General features: G+C 38.0%; 1 protein-coding gene across 1 annotated transcript in view; it reads right to left on the bottom strand.

The window, feature by feature from the left end:
• Nucleotides 1-21,981, bottom strand: part of LOC118888371 (transmembrane 9 superfamily member 2-like) — a 102,521-nt gene that overhangs the window by 6,746 nt on the left and 73,794 nt on the right. Inside the window, exons 11-14 of the mRNA XM_036839329.1 lie at nucleotides 11,367-11,526; nucleotides 9,929-10,080; nucleotides 7,143-7,254; nucleotides 4,219-4,390 (exon numbers count right to left, since the gene is read on the bottom strand). Of these exons, the coding sequence (XP_036695224.1) occupies nucleotides 4,219-4,390; nucleotides 7,143-7,254; nucleotides 9,929-10,080; nucleotides 11,367-11,526 (596 nt within the window). The remainder of the gene's footprint in view (nucleotides 1-4,218; nucleotides 4,391-7,142; nucleotides 7,255-9,928; nucleotides 10,081-11,366; nucleotides 11,527-21,981) is intronic.

Below are 21,981 nucleotides of genomic sequence, written 5' to 3'. Positions count from 1 at the left end.
AAAGTTGCTAGGAGAATACATCTTAAAAGTTCTCATCTACTCCAAAAATTTTGTAACTGTGTATGATGACAGACGTTAACTAGACTTATTGTGGTGATCATTTTGCAATATATACAAATATCAAATCATTATGTTGTACACCAGAAACTAATACAATGTTGTACGTCAATTACACTTCAATCTAAACTTTTTTTAATTTAAAATAAAATAAAATAGATATGGAAACATTATACCATAATGGTATCTCCTGTCTTTCATGCTCTATGTAATTCAAGAAGAACCATGTGCTTAGCACTATAAAGGATATAAAATAGGCATACGATGTGGTCCCTGTTCTCAAGGAGATTCCAAGTTAGCTGGGGAGACATGCTAAAAAAGTCAGGAGGAGGGCTTCCCTGGTGGTGCAGTGGTTAAGAATCTGCCTGCCAATGCAGGGGACATGGGTTCAAGCCCTGGTCCGGGAAGATCCCACATGCCGCGGAGCTACTAAGCCCATGTGCCACAACTACCGAGCCTGCGCTCTAGAGCCCGCGAGCCACAACTACTGAGCCCACATGCCACAACTACTGAAGCCCACGCACCTAGAGTCTGTGCTCCGCAATGAAAAGCCACCGCAATGAGAAGTCCGTGTGCCACAACGAAGAGTAGCCCCCGCTCGCTGCAACTAGGGAAAGCCCGTGCGCAGCAACGAAGACCCAATGCAGCCAAAAATAAATAAATAAAATAAATAAATTTAAAATATATATATTAAAAAAAAAGTCAGGAGGAGACACGCCTAAACTCAGTAAATGGTTCAGTTTAAGAGGCTTAGAAAATACGCTGAGTAGGCAGAACAGGAGCCCAAACACCAAGGGACGTTTAGAACTTGATAGAGAAGTATGGCACTATTAAAGCTTTCAAATAAGAAGAGTGATATTATCACATTAGTTCCCTATTTAAACCCCCTCAACTTCCCATCACTCCTACAATAAAATCTAAATTCCCTAGTACAGTAGAGTTTTTAAGACCCTGGTAAGATCTGCAAGTTCCTTATGTCTCTAATCACTATTGCCACCTAGTGCCACCTTCCTTCTCTTGCCATCTTGAACTTCTCTGTGTTCTTTGAAGATGTCATACTCCTTCTCACTTTAGGACTTTTGAACACGCTGTCACCTCTGTTTGAAACACTTGATTATCCACCTCTTCTTCAATATCATTTCTTTCACAAAGCTCATCAAACCCATAATTCCTTCTTTGTCTTCCATCCATTAAAATATAAGATCCACAAAATCAGGGGACCTTACCTGTCTTCTTCACCGCTATGTCCCCAGCACCTAGCGCAGGGTCTAGCGCAGTGTAAGACAGAATAAGAGGCTTCTGAAGAAGAATAAATAGGGGAGTTGTAATTAATTAACTATAAAGCATGGAAGGGCTATGTTAAGAATTCCTGCAAAATAAGCCAAGGAGATGAGAGATTAGAGATGATGGTCAAAGGAAGAGAGCAATTAAGATGAGTCAGTTGGGGGGAAAGGAAGTGCTACATTCACTTTCTGGGGCATGCCAAGTTGGCAGTACCAATGCGACATGCAAATGTTCAGAATATAATTGGAGAGAGGTTATGACTAGAGATACAGATTTGGGAGCTGTCAGCACTGAGGAGATAAGTGAAGCCCTGGGACTAAATAAGCTCTAAAAGGGAGAGTGTAGAAAGAAAGGACTGAAATGCTGAAAGCTGAACCCTTGATAAAGGCTAGAGTTAGGTGACAGGAAGAGGGAGGAAAACAAAAGAATTCACAGCGTGGTACAAGAAGAAGAATGCCAATCATGCTGGGAGAATTTCACAGAATAGGTGTTGAGTAGTATTTAGCTAAGAAGCCAAGGAGGATGAAGACCAGGGAAAGGCCTTAGATTTGGCAAGAGACCACTGAGAGCCTTGGAGAGTCACATATTAGCGACAGAAGCAATTCAAGTGGTGGAGCCAACCAAAGGGCACAGATTTTTGTCAGCAATGTGACCATTTGGGATGACATCTAACTTCTGAAAGAAGCTGTTGTAATATAAGACTCCCAGAAAAAGGCAGCCTGAGTCAAAGTGTTAGGTAATGAAGAAAAGAAAACATAATCCATCTAACTGCACATTACACAAATAGAAAAGCCAGTAACTCACAGGGGGAGAAATCCAAAACAGAACACATGAGGGGCAGAGACGACATGTACGCACAGTGATACGGATGAAATTCGCAAACAATCTTGAGAAAAAGAAACCAGACCCCAGTGAAGCCAGACGTAAAAGAGTAGATCTCGTATGATTCCATTTACCTACAAATCAAAAACAGGCCAAATTAACCGATGCTGTTAAAAGTCAGGATAGTGGTTGCCTTTTGGGGAAGGTGAATGGAAAGAGGCCCAACAGTGGCTTTGGGCATGCAGATCACGTACTGTTTATTAACGTGGGTGTCAGTTACAGACTGTGCTCACTGCTCTACATTTACGATGTGTGCACTTTTCTGCACGCATATTTCAGTAAAAAGCTTAAAAACCTCAAAAACAAACATGAGGGGCCTTCCCTGGTGGCACAGTGGTTGAGAATCTGCCTGCCAATGCAGGGGACACGGGTTCGAGCCCTGGTCTGGGAAGATCCCACATGCCGCGGAGCAACTGGGCCCGTGAGCCACAACTACTGAGCCTGAGCGTCTGGAGCCTGTGCTCTGCAACAAGAGAGGCCGCGATAGTGAGAGGCCTGCGCGCCGCGATGAAGAGTGGCCCCTGCACCGCGATGAAGAGTGGCCCCCGCTTGCCACAACTAGAGAAAGCCCTCGCACAGAAACGAAGACCCAACACAGTCATAAATAAATTAATTAATTAATTAAAAAAATAAAGTATATTTCAAATCATATGCCTCATAAGGGAGTTGTATCTAAAACATATAAAGAGGGCTTCCCTGGTGGCGCAGTGGTTGAGAATCTGCCTGCCAATGCAGGGGACACGGGTTCGAGCCCTGGTCTGGGGGGATCCCACATGCCGCGGAGCAACTAAGCCCGTGAGCCACAACTACTGAGCCTGCGCGTCTGGAGCCTGTGCTCCGCAACAAGAGAGGCCGCGACAGTGAGAGGCCCGCGCACCGTGATGAAGAGTGGCCCCCGCTCGCCGCAACTGGAGAAAGCCCTCGCACAGAAACGAAGACCCAACACAGTCATAAATAAATAAATTAATTTTAAAAAAAAACAAACATGAGGAGGCTGGTAGACTAGAATGGTGAGATGCTCTCAGGCTTTTGGTTTTAAATAGAACTTTTTAAGTTCCCCAACCAGGGATCAAACACAGGCCCCCAGCAGTGGAAGTGGAAGAGCGGAGTCCCAACGACTGGACCGCCAGGGAGGTCCCTAAATAGAACTTCTGGTGGCTGAGAGATGAAAGAAGGCCTGCCCAGTCTTCCCTTTACTGAGGAGTTGAGAGCAGCAGTACACGAAAAGCACCGAAAGGAGCCACCACCAAGATGCCCAGTTTCTCAGGTAATGTTTACATGTGTCTTAAGGCTTTGATTTCTGACAAATTTCCACTGTTAATTTTTGCATATTTGTTGAACCCGAGAGTTAAAATCGGAGAAAAATACTTGAAATGTTCCAAACTGATCTACACAAGTGATATGACTTGAGCTAAAACCAGAACTTAAAAGTGAGGCAGGTAGAGATGGACCGCTGCTTCCCTTGGGTTAGAAAGGGCGTAAAGCTCTCCATCTTCATTATTTCTCCAACAGGATCATCTTAGAAACCATGCCATTTTTTCACCTGCTTCAAGCATTAATCTAAACAAAAGTTTCCATCACAGCGGAACCCAAATAACAATCCCAAATGAGTAATCCTGAGAAGTATACATCTTGTTCCTCACCTATAATTGCTTATATTGACTTAATCTCATTTTACTCATTTAAAAGTTATTCAAGTGAGTTAATTTTTTATGCTTGGGAGCTATTCAAAGGTGATTACACATAACCCTTACTGTGCTTTGGAACACATCCCTACTGTTTAAAAACATTCACAAGAGACAGTCTTACAGCTAAGTACATAAGGTCCCTCCAGCTCCCCGGGCTTTGCAATCTTTTATCTCCAAAGCATAAAAATGAACATGATGACTTTGTTCCCTCTTCCTTCCATTAATTGTTAATTGATGCTTATTATATTATGGCTATCCCCAAGTCTTTTTAGAGAATCTGAAATACACAAAGTAATTCTGTGCTTACCTGTGAAAAGGAAGAAAATCAAGACCATGATCATCGTGTACCCAAAGTACAAAATGGTGTTTGCAATGCCCGTGATTTGAAGTTTGGTAAAGAAGTAATAAACTGCATATAAAAAAAGGTAAACAGCTGTAAAACTGCTGGTAAAAAAGCCTCTCCACCACCAATGATAATCCTGCAAAAAGAGGTAGAAAAAACAAATTTTTAGATGAAATTCTAACTATCCATGGGTTAGCAATTATTGTAATAACAAGAAACATAAAATAGGCTCTGTAGGATTATGGATTAAAAGAAATAAAGGGGGAAGTTTTATAAGAAATTTAATATAATATGTACTGTCTGACTAATGTACATCCTGCTTGGGGCGCCCTAACAATGATAAACTCTTGGTTTCCAGGGGGACGATGTGTGCCCTCGGGGATTGTACTTCTAATGTGTGCATCCTTTCTCTGCAGATGCTGCCTCAGCCCTGGAAGGCTTTCAGGTCAGCTTCAATTTACTGGCCAGAGTTGTGCTGGGCCTGAATTGATGCCTCAGGCCAGGTAAAAAAAGGTTAATATAGAAATTTAAGATAGACCTTTTTTTACCCTTTCAGTTTTATTGGGATTTTTATTGAGATATAACTGACATACAGCACTATCTAAGTTTAAGGTGTACAGCATAATGATGTGACTTACATACATCATGAAATGATTTTCACAGTAAATTTAGTGAGCACCCATCATCTCATACAGATACAAAATTAAAGAAACAGAAAAAAATGTTTTCCTTGTGATGAGAATTTAGGATTTACTGTCTTAACAACTTTCATATATAACATACAGCAGTGTTAATTGTATTTATCATGCTGTACATTACATCCCTAGTACTTATTTATCTTATAACTGCAAGTTTGTACTTTTTGACTACCTTCATCCAATTCTCCCTCCCCCCAACCCCTGCCTCTGGTCAACACAAACCTGATCTCTTTTTCTATAAGTCTGTTTGTTTCTCTAAGACAGACCTTTATGGTTAATAGGATTTGTTTCAACTGGCTAAATTCAGGACCCATGGAGGCATGACTGAGGTCAATAATCAGGTTAGTCTCATCCTGCCCCATGGGCCCTTCCTGATAGTAATTTTACCATAAAGGCACTGTGGTCAAGGGCCAAGGGGATAAAGTGTGCAGAAAAGGGTTAACAGCAGGTCTGAGGTTGCTATCTTTAGAAGGGTCTGCTTACAAGGTTGACTCTTGGCTTATATCTGGGAATTTGGCATTTAATCATTCCCTGACTGATGAGACTGGTTTGCTCTACCTAGACTGTACAAACAATGTGATTTATGGTGAACACTTGCTTTCCTTTTGGGAGTCTGGAATTTTGGGAGTTGCTAGGCAGAGGGTGCCTATGTGACTAGCTCGCAATAAGAACCTTGGATGCTGAGTCTCGAATGGGCTTCCCTGGGCAGACACGTTGCACATATATTCCTGCATTTTTTTACTGCTGGAGAATGGAGCATGCTTCGTGTGTCCCCTCATGAGAGAGAGAAAGCATAGGAAGACTGCACATGGATTTTTTTCCAGGCTCCACCTGTGTCTTTTTCCCTTGCTGATCCTGTTGTGTATCCTTTTGCTGTAACAAACCCTAGCCAAGAAGACATCTATACCCTGAGTCCCATGAGTCCTTCTAGTGAGTCACCAAACATGTGGGTGGTCTTGGGGGCCCCCAAAACATTTTCTAAGGAATAAAAATATACACATTATATGTCTATTAATGTATGTTTCATTAATGACTGTTGCAGATTTTCTATGACAAAATGTACCACAGAATGAATGAGTAGCTAAGTATAATATATACATAATTATATATTTTTTATCTTTATTCTTATAGCTCAAGAAAAAAATGCTCTAAGACATCATGTATATAATAATCATTCCCTAAACTCTCTTGTCACCTTTAGAGAGTCACATTAAACTACCAAAATAAGAGGGATTTAGGGGATTTAAGAAAACATGTTCAGGGACTTCCCTGGTGGCACAGGGGTTAAGAATCCACCTGCCAATGCAGGGGACATGGGTTCAAGTCCTGGTCCGGGGAGATCCCACATGCCACGGAGCAACTAAGCCTGTGCGCCACAACTACTGAGCCTGTGCTCTAGAGCCAGTGAGCCACAACTACTGAGCCTGTGCTCTAGAGCCCGTGAACCACAACTACTGAGCCCACGTGCCACAACTACTGAAGCCTGCGTACCTAGGGTCCGTGCTCTGCAACAAGAGAAGCCACCGCCATGGGAAGCCCTTGCATCACAACAAAGAGTAGCCCCCGCTTGCCGCAACTAGAGAAAGGCCGCGCACAGCAATGAAGACCCAACACAGCCAAAAATAAATAAATTAATTAATTAACTTTAAAAAAAAAGAAAAGAAAACATGTTCACCACCAGCTTAGTTATCCAAAATGACATCAGGAAAAAATTGGGGATGGCATGGGGTAAAAAGAATTATTTATGCCCATGGTAACCGAAAGGCAACGAAATGAAAGAGAAAGGGCCTTTAGCAGCAATCTCAAACCCATAAGATGCAATCCTGGCCTAAGCTGCAAGAAAATTTTAATTGTTAAAAAGAAAACATCATCGAACCAGATCTTTCATATGTCTAAACTATCAAATCAGTTCCCTATATTTTTCTATGTTAACTGAATATTACGCAGCAATTATAGTAACTAGCCAGAGAGAAATTGCTTTCTGTTGAAAATTTTCCATCAAAGTAGCATTAACTTGATAGCTGCATCAAAATTAAAACGTGTCACTAGAGAAGCACAATATAAAAGTGATCCCAGGTTATAGAAACCATGCGGTTAACATTTATTTCAATTCCTTTCTCAACACACACCTCTAATTCCAATAATGCAAGTTTACAAAGCTTCAGATGCATTAGTTTCCTATGTCTTTACCTCAGTACACAAATGAAAATAACACAGCAAAACGGCAGCTTCTGAACAAGTAATCAGGAGAATTATAAAGAGTAAGAAAAGGAAGCCAAACATGAAGTACATCTGATGAGACCTGAAAAGAAAAACGACAGCTTTAAAATAACCTTTAACTTAACGATACACACAGAAAGATCCGTCCAACTCTATACAGTAAACTGTCACACACTTTTCTCACCTTGAGCTTTTCATTCCAAACCTTCATCTATCCATGCAGTATCATCAAATCCATGTAGTATCCATGTAGTATCGAATATATATGTGTATATATATATATATATACATACATACATATATATATATATACACACACACACATATATATATATACATATATATTCCCTTACCTACACAGCTTCAGAGTTTGGCCATATCCTCTCTCATCAGAATCAGTGTTGCTACTTACCCATATTTCTCTGATCCTATAATTTAGTTTTCACTTGAGACCCATCAATTTTCTCTACACACATTTAAAAACATGCTTTCTCTTTAGAAATGGAAGGTTGTAAATGCCATAAATACCAGCGACTACATTAGACAACAGAAAACCACAGACTCACACGCCATTTTGCCTTTGGAGGTCTGTTGACAGGTAGCTTCCCCAAATAGGTCTTTATAGCATGACACACATAATTCTATTAAATATACTTTCAAACATGCATCTTTAAAAATATCTATGTGTGAATTACATTTAGGTCAAACATCGAAGGAATGAAGTAATTTCTTTCATTATTATAGAGCGAGCTGACTAAATTGGGATAAGAAATATACATTTTTAAAAGCCTTCTGAAGAGAAGAAGAAACTGGTGAACCGATCAATATCCCATTTTTTTTTTTAACATGATAGGTAGCACGATCTTTTTTTTTTTTTTAATTATTATTTATTTTATTTATGGCTGTGTTGGGTCTTCGTTTCTCTGCGAGGGCTTTCTCTAGTTGCAGCGAGCGGGGGCCACTCTTCATCGCGGTGCGCGGGCCTCTCACTATCGCGGCCTCTCTTGTTGCGGAGCACAGGCTCCAGACGCGCAGGCTCAGTAACTGTGGCTCACGGGCCCAGTTGCCCCGCGGCATGTGGGATCCTCCCAGACCAGGGCTCGAACCCGTGTCCCCTGCATTGGCAGGCAGATTCTCAACCACTGCGCCACCAGGGAAGCCCCTATATCCCATTTTAAAACCTCATGTAAGATATACACCTGGGGGTGAAGATGAAGGATGGAGGTTGGGGAGAATCATCTCTAGAGTTAATAAATATATACAAAGTTGTACACAACAAGCGTGCTGTTTCTCATTGAAACAAAAATTAATTCATCTATTAGAGAACGAACTTATGGTTACCGGGGGGGAAGGGTGGGGGGAAAGGGATAGTTAGGGAATATGGTATTGACATGTACACACTGCTGTATTTAAGATGGATAACCAACAAGGACCTACTGCATAGCACAGGAAACTCTGCTCAATATTCTGTAACAACCTAAATGGGAAAAGAACTTGAAAAAGAATAGATACATGTATACATATAACTGAATCACTTTGCTGTACACCTGAAACTATCGCAACATTGTTAATCAACTCTACTCCAATATAAAGTAAAAAGTTAAAAAAAACTTTTTAAAATTAATTCATCTAAAGAACCTTTCAGTTTCGCTTTAAAGTTACTTTTCCATCAAAAACATCTGGAAAATTTGGTTACTATAATCTATTTAGCAGCATGTTAAATATTTAGTTGCTGACAAGGTAACAGATTTTATTGCTTATCTTTTAAACAACTTTGACACAATGCTGTTTAAAAGGTGAGCAATTAATGTACGTGATTAAGCCTAATTTCCAAGGACTTCAAAGTTTTGTCCAGAAGATTCCTTTGGGACAAAAGTGTTATAAACACACACAGTTGGCGACTGCATTTTATTTATTTTATTTTATCTTATCTTATTTTATTTTATGGTGCCTTTGCCCCCTCTCCACAAATCCTTCCACAGTAACACCCCACTTGGCCAGCTCCCGAAACCAAAATGCTGTCAAGAATCAGGAAATAAGAAAAAAAGGGACTTGGAGCAACTGAAATAGCTGTCACAAAGCAGGGGCACTAAAGCTGTGGCACTTTAATCAGAGAGTACCTGTTCTTACTTCACATGCATTTCTAACTATCTTGGTTATTAGACTTCTTAAATTACAACAGATTAAAAGTAGTAGATAAAAAGAGGAAAGTTATAAGGAAAAGGCATCTGACATCACAACTAACAGTTGACAGAAAGGAAGATAGAAAACTATTACTTATAGCTCAGTACAGATGAAGACCCAAAATCAGTGGTCTTCAAATTATTTTTAGCAGAGAAACTCTAAATGAAATCTTGCATGGAAGGCCAGTATGGAAAACGGATACAAATCAGAGCTGCCCCTTCCCATCTTTACGCACCTCCCTCCAAGGGACACCCCCATCCCACCCCTTGCAAAGTCTCAAAGAAGCACAGTTTGAGACCAACTTTTCTAAGTCACCTGGAAAGGCTTAAAAAGAGGTTATTAATTTCCAAAAAGGAAATCTTTATAGACATTTCCATCCAAAAGTAGCTTTAAAATTTTGTGAATTAAGTCTTAGTTTCCTAGGAAATTCCCTCAGGTCAGATTGCTATTTCCTGGATAAAACAGGGTAGCAAATAAAGTTTTACCATACCAGAATTTAACCTCTTTGACATATAAAAAAATTAATTTATTAACATTTAATATTTTTGAGATTATGAAGATACAATACTCACCAAATACTGTTTAGAATGCAAAAGAGTTGAATAAAAATACAGCCAAAAGGTAAAATGTCACTGATGATGAGGCCAAAAAGTGGTTTTCTAATGAAAGTCTGTTGAGGAATCTGACGGGGAACCTGGTTTGTGCAAACTGGATACCTAAACTGCTCGAAAATAAATGAAATGAAAATCAGAATGAAACAAAAGTGAAGTAAATTTATACAGATACCATCAAAATACACAATCTTGAATCTGAATATTTCCAAGAGCAGTTATGTGGGCAGAGGCTAGACCAATGCTGTGCAACAGAAATACTATGATGCAAGCCACAAATGCAGTATCAAATTTTTTAGTAGCTGCATTTTAAAAAGTAAAAAAAAAAAACAGGTAAAATTAATGTATTAGTATATTTTATCTGATCTAATTATCTAACATGTCCAAATACTATCATTTAAATTTGTGATCAATATAAAAATTATTAATCAGATATTTTGTATTCCTCTTGTTGTTGTTCTAAGTGGTTGAAAACCAGTGTGTATTTTACACTTACAGCACATAATTCAGACTAGCCACATTCCAAGTACTCAAAAGGCACAGGTGTCTAGTGGCCAGCATACTAGATAGGACACAGCTAAACAATAAGGATGTTTATCTTTTCTTACAAATTTCAAGGGAGAGATTAGACAAAACTCACTAGTGACTATTGCAATATGAAATAATATATGATGTCCAAAAGTTCTCTCTTAGAATTTGTTTAATAATTTGCCTCTGAAACTTTGTCAATAGCTTTCAGAAAATTTTCTTTTTCTGCTCTCTGTGGAACTCCACCTCCTGTTTTGTCTTTTCTGATTTCTCCCCTGCAAACTCATGCTATATCTTTAAAATACAACCCTTTTGCCGTGTGGCCTCATTTAGTCTTTTTGGTATACTGCTCCTTTTCCCTATACGTGGAATAGGCTAACTTCAGATCTGTAAACTGGATTAGTAGATGAAAACTATTACATATAGAATGGTTAAACAGCAAGGTCCTACTGTATAGCACAGGGAACTATATTCAATATCCTGGGATAAACCATAATGGAAAAGAAAAAAATCTGTAAACTGAACAGCCTCATTTCTTGGATTGTATCTTGGCTTTCTTCCCCCAACTATATAATCTTATTATTTTTCTGACTTTCTTAAAGTCAGCCTTCCTACAATATATCCTTTTAATTGTGCCCATCAGAGAGAGAGGGAAATATAAACAACCCATAAAATGAGAAATACATTAAAGAATGCCTTTTAAAGTGTTACTGTCTGTCATTTACAATTTGTAAAAGTCTTTTATCCCTAAATGATTATTCTTTGTCATTTTCTCCAATGGTACATCTTCCATTCCATGTATAGTCTATACACATGGAGGTATTATTTCAGACATCACTCAATGGTCAAAAGAAGTATTTTTAAAGTTTACCTTTTTCTTGCTTCCAATGTATGCACCCAAAAATGTTAGTGGTACTGAAATTCCAAACGACATTGTGAGGATACCCATCAGGGTACCAAAGGAGATGGCAGCTGATGACCCTTCCACCCAAAGAATTAGATTCATGATGAAGAGGTCAGCAAAGACGATACTAGAGGAGAAAAGTCATCAGAAAACGTTATGATTTCAGGAAAATGTTATAAATATACTTGATGTGAATGTCAGAACACTCTTTTGGTGGGAAGGATATCACAAATTACTAGGTTAAACCCTAGAAGAATATTAAATCACACTGTATAAACCCAGTCATTGAGCTGGAGCTTAAACTCAATACCATATAATAAGATAGCAGTTTATTATAGGACATAATTTCTACATTCCACTCATCTTTGCAGCTCAAGAGTCTAGCAGAAAATAAATAAGGTGTGGAATAATATACTACCGAAAAACTCAATATGCAATATAGTGAACACAATTAAGAAAATACATATATTAAAAACAGATTTTAGGGGACTTCCCTGGTGGTGCGGTGGTTAAGAATCCACCTGCCAATGCAGGGGACATGGGTTCGAGCCCTGGTCCAGGAAGACCCCACATGCCGTGGAGGAACTAAGCCCGTGCGCCACAACTACTGAGCTTGCGCTCTAGAGCCCGCGAGCCACAACTACTGAAGCCCGCATGCCTAGAGCCTGTGCTCTGCAACAAGAAAAGCCATCGCAATGAGAGAAGCCCGTGCACCACAACGAAGAGTAGCCCCCGCTCGCCGCAACTAGAGAAAGCCTGTGTGCAGCAATGAAGACTCAACACAGCCAAAAAATAAATAAAATAAACTAATTAATTAAAAAAAAAAGATTTTAGAATCCTAGACTGAAATGGACTATTAGAAGGCTCAAGTCAGACAAGTATTCATTTAAAACAAAGAGTTTTACAAATATTTCCTGTAAGAAAGTTCATTAAAAATTATCTTACACACATCTTTATTTTCTTCAGAGCCTTCCTAACAAAGATTCTGCCTTACAATTTCTATTAATAGCTCTAACTAATGGGGAAAAAATTTTTACTATCATGCAGATATTTTCAGTTTCTTTTTCTTGGCCTTCAGTACAGGAGGTAAAGAAATCTTAAAGGCTGCCTCACATGTAGTGCAGATAGGGCTTGAAGTTATTAAAAGTTCTTTTAAATTCCAGCATAGTGTAGGAGGCGTTTTCAGGAATGGTGGCCAGTTTGATTTGCTTTTAAAAAATATACTTGCCAAGGGGGAGGGGTGTGGGAGAGAGTAGGAGTGGGAGTTTGGAATTAGCATATGCAAACTGGTATATATAGGATGGATAAACAGCTAGGTCCTACTGTATAGCACAGGGAACTATATTCAATATCCTGTGATAAACCATAATGGAAAAGAATATGAAAAAGAATGTATATATGTATAACTGAGTCATTTTGCTGTACAGCAGTAATTAACACAACACTGTAATTCAACTATACTTAATAAAAGATAAATAAAAAGTATATTGACAAAAACCTATTTGTGTACACAACCTTGTATGTAAATAAGACTTTAATTTTCTCTTGATACCATCTCAGAAACCAACTCTCATTTAAGTAATCTGGTATTTGGCTAGATTGTTTCAAGTAGGTTTTGTATTCTGGATTTACAATTTTCTTAACAAATACACAAAGATTTTGGTGATCACTTTGCAAGTATTTGTTAATCCTTGAGTTTAAGAATCTATTTGTCTTTTTAAAATATTATTTAATATTTCACAGCCTAACTAAGTATAATGAGATCACTATTTTAAGTCTAGGAAATAAAGCATCATATATCTAAAGATGAATAATTTCAAACGAGCTGATAAGGTTTTTGTTATTACTTTTTCATTTGAAATGTTTTATGGACTGGCTTAACTCTGTTTAAATTTTATTTTTCACTATTGTGTTTATGGTTTATTTTGTATAAATTTTTATAATAAAATAATTTAAATTTTCCAAAAAAAATAAAACAGAGTTTTAAATTAGTCATTCAAAATCAGCAGGTCAACCCCTAAGTCTACTGGATAAACCCCCAGGCAAGCCCAGCTACTGTGCTTGTACGTGTGCCAGACAAGTTTGATCACAGCTACAAGCTGAGTATGGCTGTGGGTGGGCATGGATGTGAGTGTTTCTGGAAGCCTAAAAGATGAGGCTGAAAAGGTGGGCAGAGGCTAGACTGTGGAAGGCTTTGAAAGTCAGGTTAAGGAATGTAGGCTTTATCCTGTCAGCATCAGGAAGCAACTGAAGGGTTTTTACACTCAAAGCTGTGAGGTACACAGCGCAGTTTTCCAGGAAGGTGAATCTACAGCATTTCGAAGGACAAACCTAAGGGAGGAGATACTAGAGGCAAGGAGTCTAAAGTGTTAAGAATCTGTACAATGTGGTGATGGTTAAAATGTAAAGGATGGATATAAAAGACCTGAAGGATACAAAAGACGTGAAGAATTAAAAGACTTTGGGTTAAAGATGGCAGATTGAACTCACACATTTAGCTCTGCTCCTTCCTCAAAACCCTGATAAAATTATAGCAAAGGAATTTTTAAAAGGCATAAATACAAAAGGATGGGGGATACAGGGGAGAAGACATTAACAGCAAATTTTGGAAACCAGATAGCAGACAGACAAATAGTAACCAATTTAGTAGAAAGTGGGAACCTGTATCCGAAGTCATCAGTAGGGAAAGCTGAGAGGCAACTCAATTTATACCACAAGGGACTTCCCTCATGGCCCAGTGGTTAAGAATCTACCTCCCAATGCTGAGGACAAGGGTTTGATCCCTGGTCAGGGAACTAAGATCCCACATGCTGCGGGGCAACTAAGCCCGTGTGCCTCAACGAAAAATCCCATGCGCTGCAATGAAGACCCGACGCAGCCAAAAATAAATAAATAAATATTTTTTAAAAAAAATTTTATACCACAGAGCTCCAAAAAGGTTCAGGAATTTGTAGTGCCAGGTACCTCTACAAGTAGGGGTGAACGACTGGCTAACACCGGGAGGACTGGTTGAAAGTCAGCCTGAGACGCTGATAGACCTGCAGAGCCAAACAACTCCCCTTGAAGACCTCCACAGAAGACAGGAGGGCTAGTCCCTTAGAGAAGATCCCTGAAGCTCAGAAGAAAACTTTACCAAGAAAATCTATGATCCTCAGAGAAATTAAAGAAGACTTTGCAGCCATGAGACAAGAAGAGGAAATTTTAAAGGACTTTTGAGAAAATAGAAGAGGTCTTAGGAATTAAAAATATGACAATAGGTGCTTATATGTGGAATCTAAAAAAAAGTACAAATGAACTTATTTACAAAACAGAAAGAGACTCACAGACATAGAAAACAAACTTATGGTTACCAAAGGGGAAGGGGGTGGGGATAAATCAGGAGTTTGGGATTAACATACACACACTACTATATATAAAATAGATAACCAACAAGGACCTACTGCATAACACAGGGAACTATACTCAATATTTTGTAATAACCTATATGGAAAAGAATCTGAAAAAGAATATATATCTATATGTATATATATGTATGTATGTATGTAGGTATAACTGAATCACTGTGCTGTACACCTGAAATTAACACAACACTGTAAATCAACTATACTTCAATCTTTAAAAAATGACAAGAGGAATTTAAACCTTAATAAAAGGGTTGGAAGATAAAGCTGACGAAATGTCTTAGAAAGCAGTGTTTAAAAAAAGAAAGAAAGAAATGAAGAACAGGAAAAAAAAAGAGGAAAATTAATGATCAACCCAGGTATATGAAAAACATAAGTTATGTGGATAGACAGAGTTCTTTCTGAATGTCTTTTAGGGATATTAAGTAATCTGCTGAAGATTGAACAGCTGATAAGAGGTAGAGCTGGGATTCTTAATCAGATGTGTGTGACTTTTTCAAGAGCAAGCTTTCTCCATTCCACTGTGCTATAATAAAGTCTCTCTGGTAGGAACCAACTTGACCAATCACATCTATCTTCTCCTCCCCCAAACATTTTGTCAAAGATCAGAGCCAGGGAATGTGGTGACAGCCACTTCATGCTGAACCAGGTTAGGCTTTGAGGTCTACTGTTTAGAGAATCTCTGGTTTCATTCTTCAGTTGTAAATTCTCTCAAGGTCCATTCTAATTTTAGGATTTTAAGGCTGCCTTCATATTTACGATCTTTTTTCAATTTCTTACTTAGGATCACTGCTTTGGATGCTTCCCCCTCTCTCATTATAAGTGATTTGGTCCTTTCTAAACCAACTTCAGTCATTTGTTCTTTCATTTTACTACTTCTACTCCACCTTTCCTCCTTGTGTTCACGGTCTCTTCTGTCTATCAACACTTTATTTCAGTAGACATATCTATTCATACTTTGCTCCTGTTGGAGATGTAGTTTCCAGTCCTTTCAAACAACAACATACACAACAACAAAAGCTCCACCTTATGTCTCATCAGTTTCAGGCATCTCAATAAGGGAGTCTAGTTTCCCATGACTTAACCATACTTCTTAAAATGTTTTTTAATACCTTTCTGCTCTAATGAATTTGTTTAGCCACGATATTCCTCTGCCACATTTCCTAGCTTTGGAGAGATTCATTTCAGCTGTTATCTTTCTATGGCCAGAAAAATTACTTCTCACTTGACAAATCATAAACTCCCTTCTTATACATAAACTCAATTAACCCATCTCAACAATTTCCCTTTTGAAAATACACTCTAGAATGTTGATATGTGTTTAACGATTCTGTAACTGTCCTTCAATTTCATGTTTTTATATTCTAAGTATGAATTCCTTTGTCAATCTCTAATTATTTCTAGACCTTTTCATGGAATCTTAAACAGCAAAACTAAAAGGAAACTTAAAAGGTAACCTAGGTCCACCTCCTACTCGAAACATTTATTCACACATTCATTAAACATTTATTGAGTACCTATGTGTTAGGCCCTGGTGTTCCAAGATAAATAAAACAAAAATCCTTGCTCTGAAAAAGCTCAGTCTAGTGGGAGACAGAGATAAACAAATAAATTACAACATAGGAAATGCTATAGAAGATGACAGACATAGAACAGTAGGAACACAAAAGAAAAGAGTGACCAAAAATGCTTTGTAGCTCACAAAACAATTTCACAATCCATTAGTTCATTTACTTCTCTAAATGACTCTGTGACACAAGCATTACAAGCAAGGAAATGGACAATCAGAAAGGTTATAGGACTTATCCAAGGTCACTCACCTAATACTGAGTGCTGGAATTAAAACTTTCTTCTTCTAATTTTAAAATTTGAGTACATGCCAATCAACCTCTGCTGACTCGTTCCCTTTTCTACCTACTGCTTTAGGGGTTACATGCAGGAAAAGGACATCATTTAATAATTTTAGGGACTTCCCTGGTGGCGCAGTGGTTAAGAATCCACCTGCCAATACAGAGGACATGGGTTCGAACCCTGCTCCAGGAAGATCCCACATGCCGCGGAGCAACTAAGCCCATGCGCCACAACTACTGAGCCTGTGCTCTAGAGCACACGAGCCACAACTACTGAGTCTGCATGCCACAACTACTGAAGCCTGCACACCTAGAGCCCGTGCTCTGCAACAAGAGAAGCCACCGCAATGAGAAGCCCGTGCACCGCAACAAAGAGTAGTCCCCACTCACCACAACTAGAGAGAAAGCCCACGTGCAGCAACAAAGACCAAACGCAGCCAAAAATATATAAATAAATTTATTTTAAAAAATAAATAAATAATTTTACTTTCTTCAATTTCTCTTAGGAAGCATATGTTCATTAGTTTAACTGCTTCTCCATTTAAATTCAAATCCATTTTTTTTAACATCTTTATTGGAGTATAATTGCTTTATAATGGTGTGTTAGTTTCTGCTTTATAACAAAGTGAATCAGTTATATATATATACATATGTCCCCATATCTCTTCCCTCTTGCATCTCCCTCCCTCCCACCCTCCTTATCCCACCCCTCTAGGTGGTCACAAAGCACCAAGCTGATCTCCCTGTGCTATGCGGCTGCTTCCCACTAGCTATCTATTTTACGTTTAAGTGTATATATGTCCATGCCACTCTCTCATTTTGTGCTAGCTTACCCCTCCCCCTCCCCATATCCTCAAGTCCATTCTCTAGTAGGCCTGCATCTTTATTCCCGTCTTGCCCCTAGGTTCTTCTGACCATTTTTTTTCTTTTTTTTAGATTCCATATATATGTGTTAGCATATGGTATTTCTTTTTCTCTTTCTGACTTACTTCACTCTGTATGACAGTCTCTAGGTCCATCCACCTCACTACAAATACCTCCATTTCGTTCCTTTTTATGGCTGAGTAATATTGCATTGTATATATGTGCCACATCTTCTTTATCCATTCATCTGTTGATGGACACTTAGGTTGCTTCCATGTCCTGGCTATTGTAAATAGAGCTGCAATGAACATTTTGGTACATGACTCTTTTTGAATTATGGTTTTCTCAGGGTATATGCCCAGGAGTGGGATTGCTGGGTCGTATAGTAGTTCTATTTTTAGTTTTTTAAGGAACCTCCATACTGTTCTCCCTAGTGGCTGTATCAATTTACATTCCCACCAACAGTGCAAGAGGGTTCCCTTTTCTCCACACCCTCTCCAGCATTTATTGTTTGTAGATTTTTTGATAATGGCCATTCTGACCGGTGTGAGATGATATCTCATTGTAGTTTTGATTTGCATTTCTCTGATGATTAATGACGTTGAGCATTCTTCCATGTGTTTGTTGGCAATCTGTATATCTTCTTTGGAGAAATGTCTATTTAGGTCTTCTGCTCATTTTTGGATTGGGTTCAGGAACAAGACAAGGTTGCCCACTCTCACCACTATTATTCAACATAGTTTTGGAAGTTTTAGCCACAGCAATCAGAGAAGAAAAAGAAATAAAAGGAATCCAAATTGGAAAAGAAGAAGTAAAGCTGTCACTGTTTGCAGATGACATGATACTATACATAGAGAATCCTAAAGATGCTACCAGAAAACTACTAGAGCTAATCAATGAATTTGGTAAAGTAGCAGGATACAAAATTAATGCACAGAAATCTCTTGCATTCCTATACACTAATGATGAAAAATCTGAAAGTGAAATTAAGAAAACACTCCCATTTACCATTGCAACAAAAAGAATAAAATATCTAGGAATAAACCTACCTAAGGAGACAAAAGACCTCTATGCAGAAAATTATAAGACACTGAAGAAAGAAATTAAAGATGATACAAATAGATGGAGAGATATACCATGTTCTTGGATTGGAAGACTCAACATTGTGAAAATGACTCTACTACCCAAAACAATCTACAGATTCAATGCAATCCCTATCAAACTACCAATGGCATTTGTCACAGAAGTAGAACAAAAGATTTCACAATTTGTATGGAAACACAAAAGACCCCGAATAGCCAAAGCAATCCTGAGAAAGAAAAATGGAGCTGGAGGAATCAGGCTCCCGGACTTCAGACTATACTACAAAGCTACAGTAATCAAGACAGTATGGTACTGGCACAAAAACAGAAATATAGTTCAATGGAACAGGATAGAAAGCCCAGAGATAAACCCACGCACATATGGTCACCTTATCTTTGATAAAGGAGGCAAGAATATACAGTGGAGAAAAGACAGCCTCTTCAATAAGTGGTGCTGGGAAAACTGGACAGTTACATGTAGAAGAATGAAATTAGAACATTCTCTAACACCATACATAAAAATAAACTCAAAATGGATTAAAGACCTAAATGTAAGGCCAGACACCATCAAACTCTTAGAGGAAAACATAGGCAGAACACTCTATGACATAAATCACAGCAAGATCCTTTTTGACCCACCTCCTACAGAAATGGAAATAAAAACAAAAATAAACAAATGGGACCTAATGAAACTTAAAAACTTTTGCACAGCAAAGGAAACCATAAACAAGACAAAAAGACAACCTTCAGAATGGGAGAAAATATTTGCAAATGAAGCAACTGACAAAGGATTAATCTCCAAAACATACAAGCAACTCATGCAGCTCAATATCAAATCCATTTTTACATTGTCCATGTATATACCACGAGGCACTGAAATTCTCTGGTAACCTACCACATTCTAAGAAATAAGAATCCCAGTACCTTATGATTCTCTCTCTCATGTATCTAAGAGAGCCCCTAAACCTCTTGAGGGAAACATGTTCTTTGTATCATGCCTGGTTTATTGCTTTTAAACTGCATTCAGTTCTACTAACAGAACTAGGAAACTGAATCTGTCTTGCATTTTAAATTATTCATGATTCAGTCATTTACTGAGCACTTACTCTCTATAAGGCACTCATACTTCATATAAGGCACTGGACTACACACTGTGAAAGATACAGAAATGAATAAGACATAGTACTCACTCTCATGAGTCTTGGAATGTAAAATGAGAGATAAGACATATCACAAATAACTCCAATCTAAGGAATACTGTGGTAAGTGTTGTAATAATGGTAATAGACATTGTACAATTTCAAAACATGAAAGTGGTAGTATTTGAGCTAGAAATTAAAGAATGAACAGAAATTTGGCATTGGAAAATTGGAATGAAGGGATTACAAATAGATGGAATAGCTTGAACAAAGGCATGATAATAGAAGAAGACAGTAGCTAATAACCACAGCTACCATTTATTAAGCAATTATTATGTGCTACGCACTGATCCAAATGCTTTAATACATTATCCCATTTAATCCTCATAACAACCATATGAAGTAGATAATACTATTATTTCCATACTGCAGATGAAGAAGCCTAAGATTAGAAAGGTAATAATATTAGTAAATAATATTAGTAAATATTATTTAAAACTTCTTTTTTGCCTATCAAATTTAAAAGACAGCTGCATAATGCAGTAATTATAAATCTGTGTTGATGAGCATACAAAGCATTAAGATGAATTTGTATGACAATAACAGCACAAAGGAGGGAGGAGGGAAAGGAGCTATATACGAGCATATATTTTTAATAATATTAAAATTAAGTTGGTACTAATCTGAACTAGATTGCTATAAATTGAGACATTAATTGTAATCCATAACATAACCACTAAGAACAAACTCAAAATAATAGTAAAAGAAAGGACAAGGGAATAAAAATAGTACACTAAAAATATCTATTTAACACAATAGAGGGCAGTAATGAAGGGACAAAAAAGACCTAAAATTTATAGAAAGAAAATAGCAATATATCAGATATAAATCCTACCTTATCAATAATTTCATTAAATGTACATGGATGAAATATTCCATTTAAAAGGCACAGGTTGGCAAAAGGGACCCCCAAAAAAATGATCCAAATAAATATATGATGTCTACAAGAGACACAATTTTGATTCAGAGACACAAACAGATTGAAAGTAAAAGGATTTTACATACAGTTGACACTTGAACAAAATGGGTTTGAACTGCACGGGTCCACTCATACATGGATTTTTTCCCAATAAATACATGCTACAGTGCTACACAATCTGCTATTGGTTGAATCCATGGATGCAGAATCGTGGATAGAGAGGGCTGACTCTAAAGTTATACACAGATTTTCGACTGTGTAGGCAGTCAGGGCCCCTAGCCCCCATGTTGTTCTAGGGTCAACTGTATACAGATATATCATGCAAACAGTAACCAAAACAGAGCTAGAGTGGCTATACTTCTAACAGACAAAATAGACTTTAAGACAAAAAGCATTATGAGAGGTAAAGAAGGACTTTTATAACAATAAAAGTATCAATCTATCAAGAATATATAACAATTATAAACATATATGTACTTAACAGCAGAGCCCCAAAAATATATGAAGCAAAAACTGACAGAACTGAAGGAAGAAACAGACAATTCAACAATGATAGTTAGAGACTTGAATAAACACTTTCAATAATGGATAGAACAAATAGAAGATCAACAAGAAAATGAAAGACTTTAACAACACTGTAAACCTCCTAGACGTAACAGATATCTATAGAACACTCCACCCACTGACAGCAGAATACACATTCTTCTCAAGTGTACATGGAACGTTCTCCAGGATAGACCATATGTTAGGCCATAACACAAGTCTCAATAAATTTAACAGATCTGAAATCACACAAAGTATAATGTAATTGAAAGGAATTAAAGAAGACCAAATAAATGGAAAGACATCCTGTATTCATGAATTGGAAGACTTAATATTGTTAAGATGGCAATATCCCCCAAATTGATCTACAGATTCCATGCAATCTTATCAAAATCCCAGTCAGCTTTTTGAAGAAATTGAAAAGCACTTCCTAAAACTCATATGGAAATGCAAAGTTCCAGAATAGCCAAAATAATCTTGAAAAAGAACAAAGCTGGAGGACTCCCACTTCCTAATTTCAAAATTTATTAAAAGCTACAGACTAAAATCAAGACTATGGGTGGGATTCCCTGGTGGTCCAAGGATTAAGAATCCACCTTCCAATGCAGGGGACGCGGGTTCGATTGCTGGTCAGGGGACTAAGATCCCACATGCCGCGGGATATATGCCCATGCACCGCAACTACAGAGCCCACGTGCTCTGGAGCCCACGTGCCACAACTAGA

This window comes from Balaenoptera musculus, chromosome X (assembly GCF_009873245.2).
Source record: "Balaenoptera musculus isolate JJ_BM4_2016_0621 chromosome X, mBalMus1.pri.v3, whole genome shotgun sequence".
In the NCBI taxonomy this organism is placed as follows: Eukaryota; Metazoa; Chordata; class Mammalia; order Artiodactyla; family Balaenopteridae; genus Balaenoptera; species Balaenoptera musculus.
This window is presented reverse-complemented; position numbering and strand designations above follow the sequence as displayed.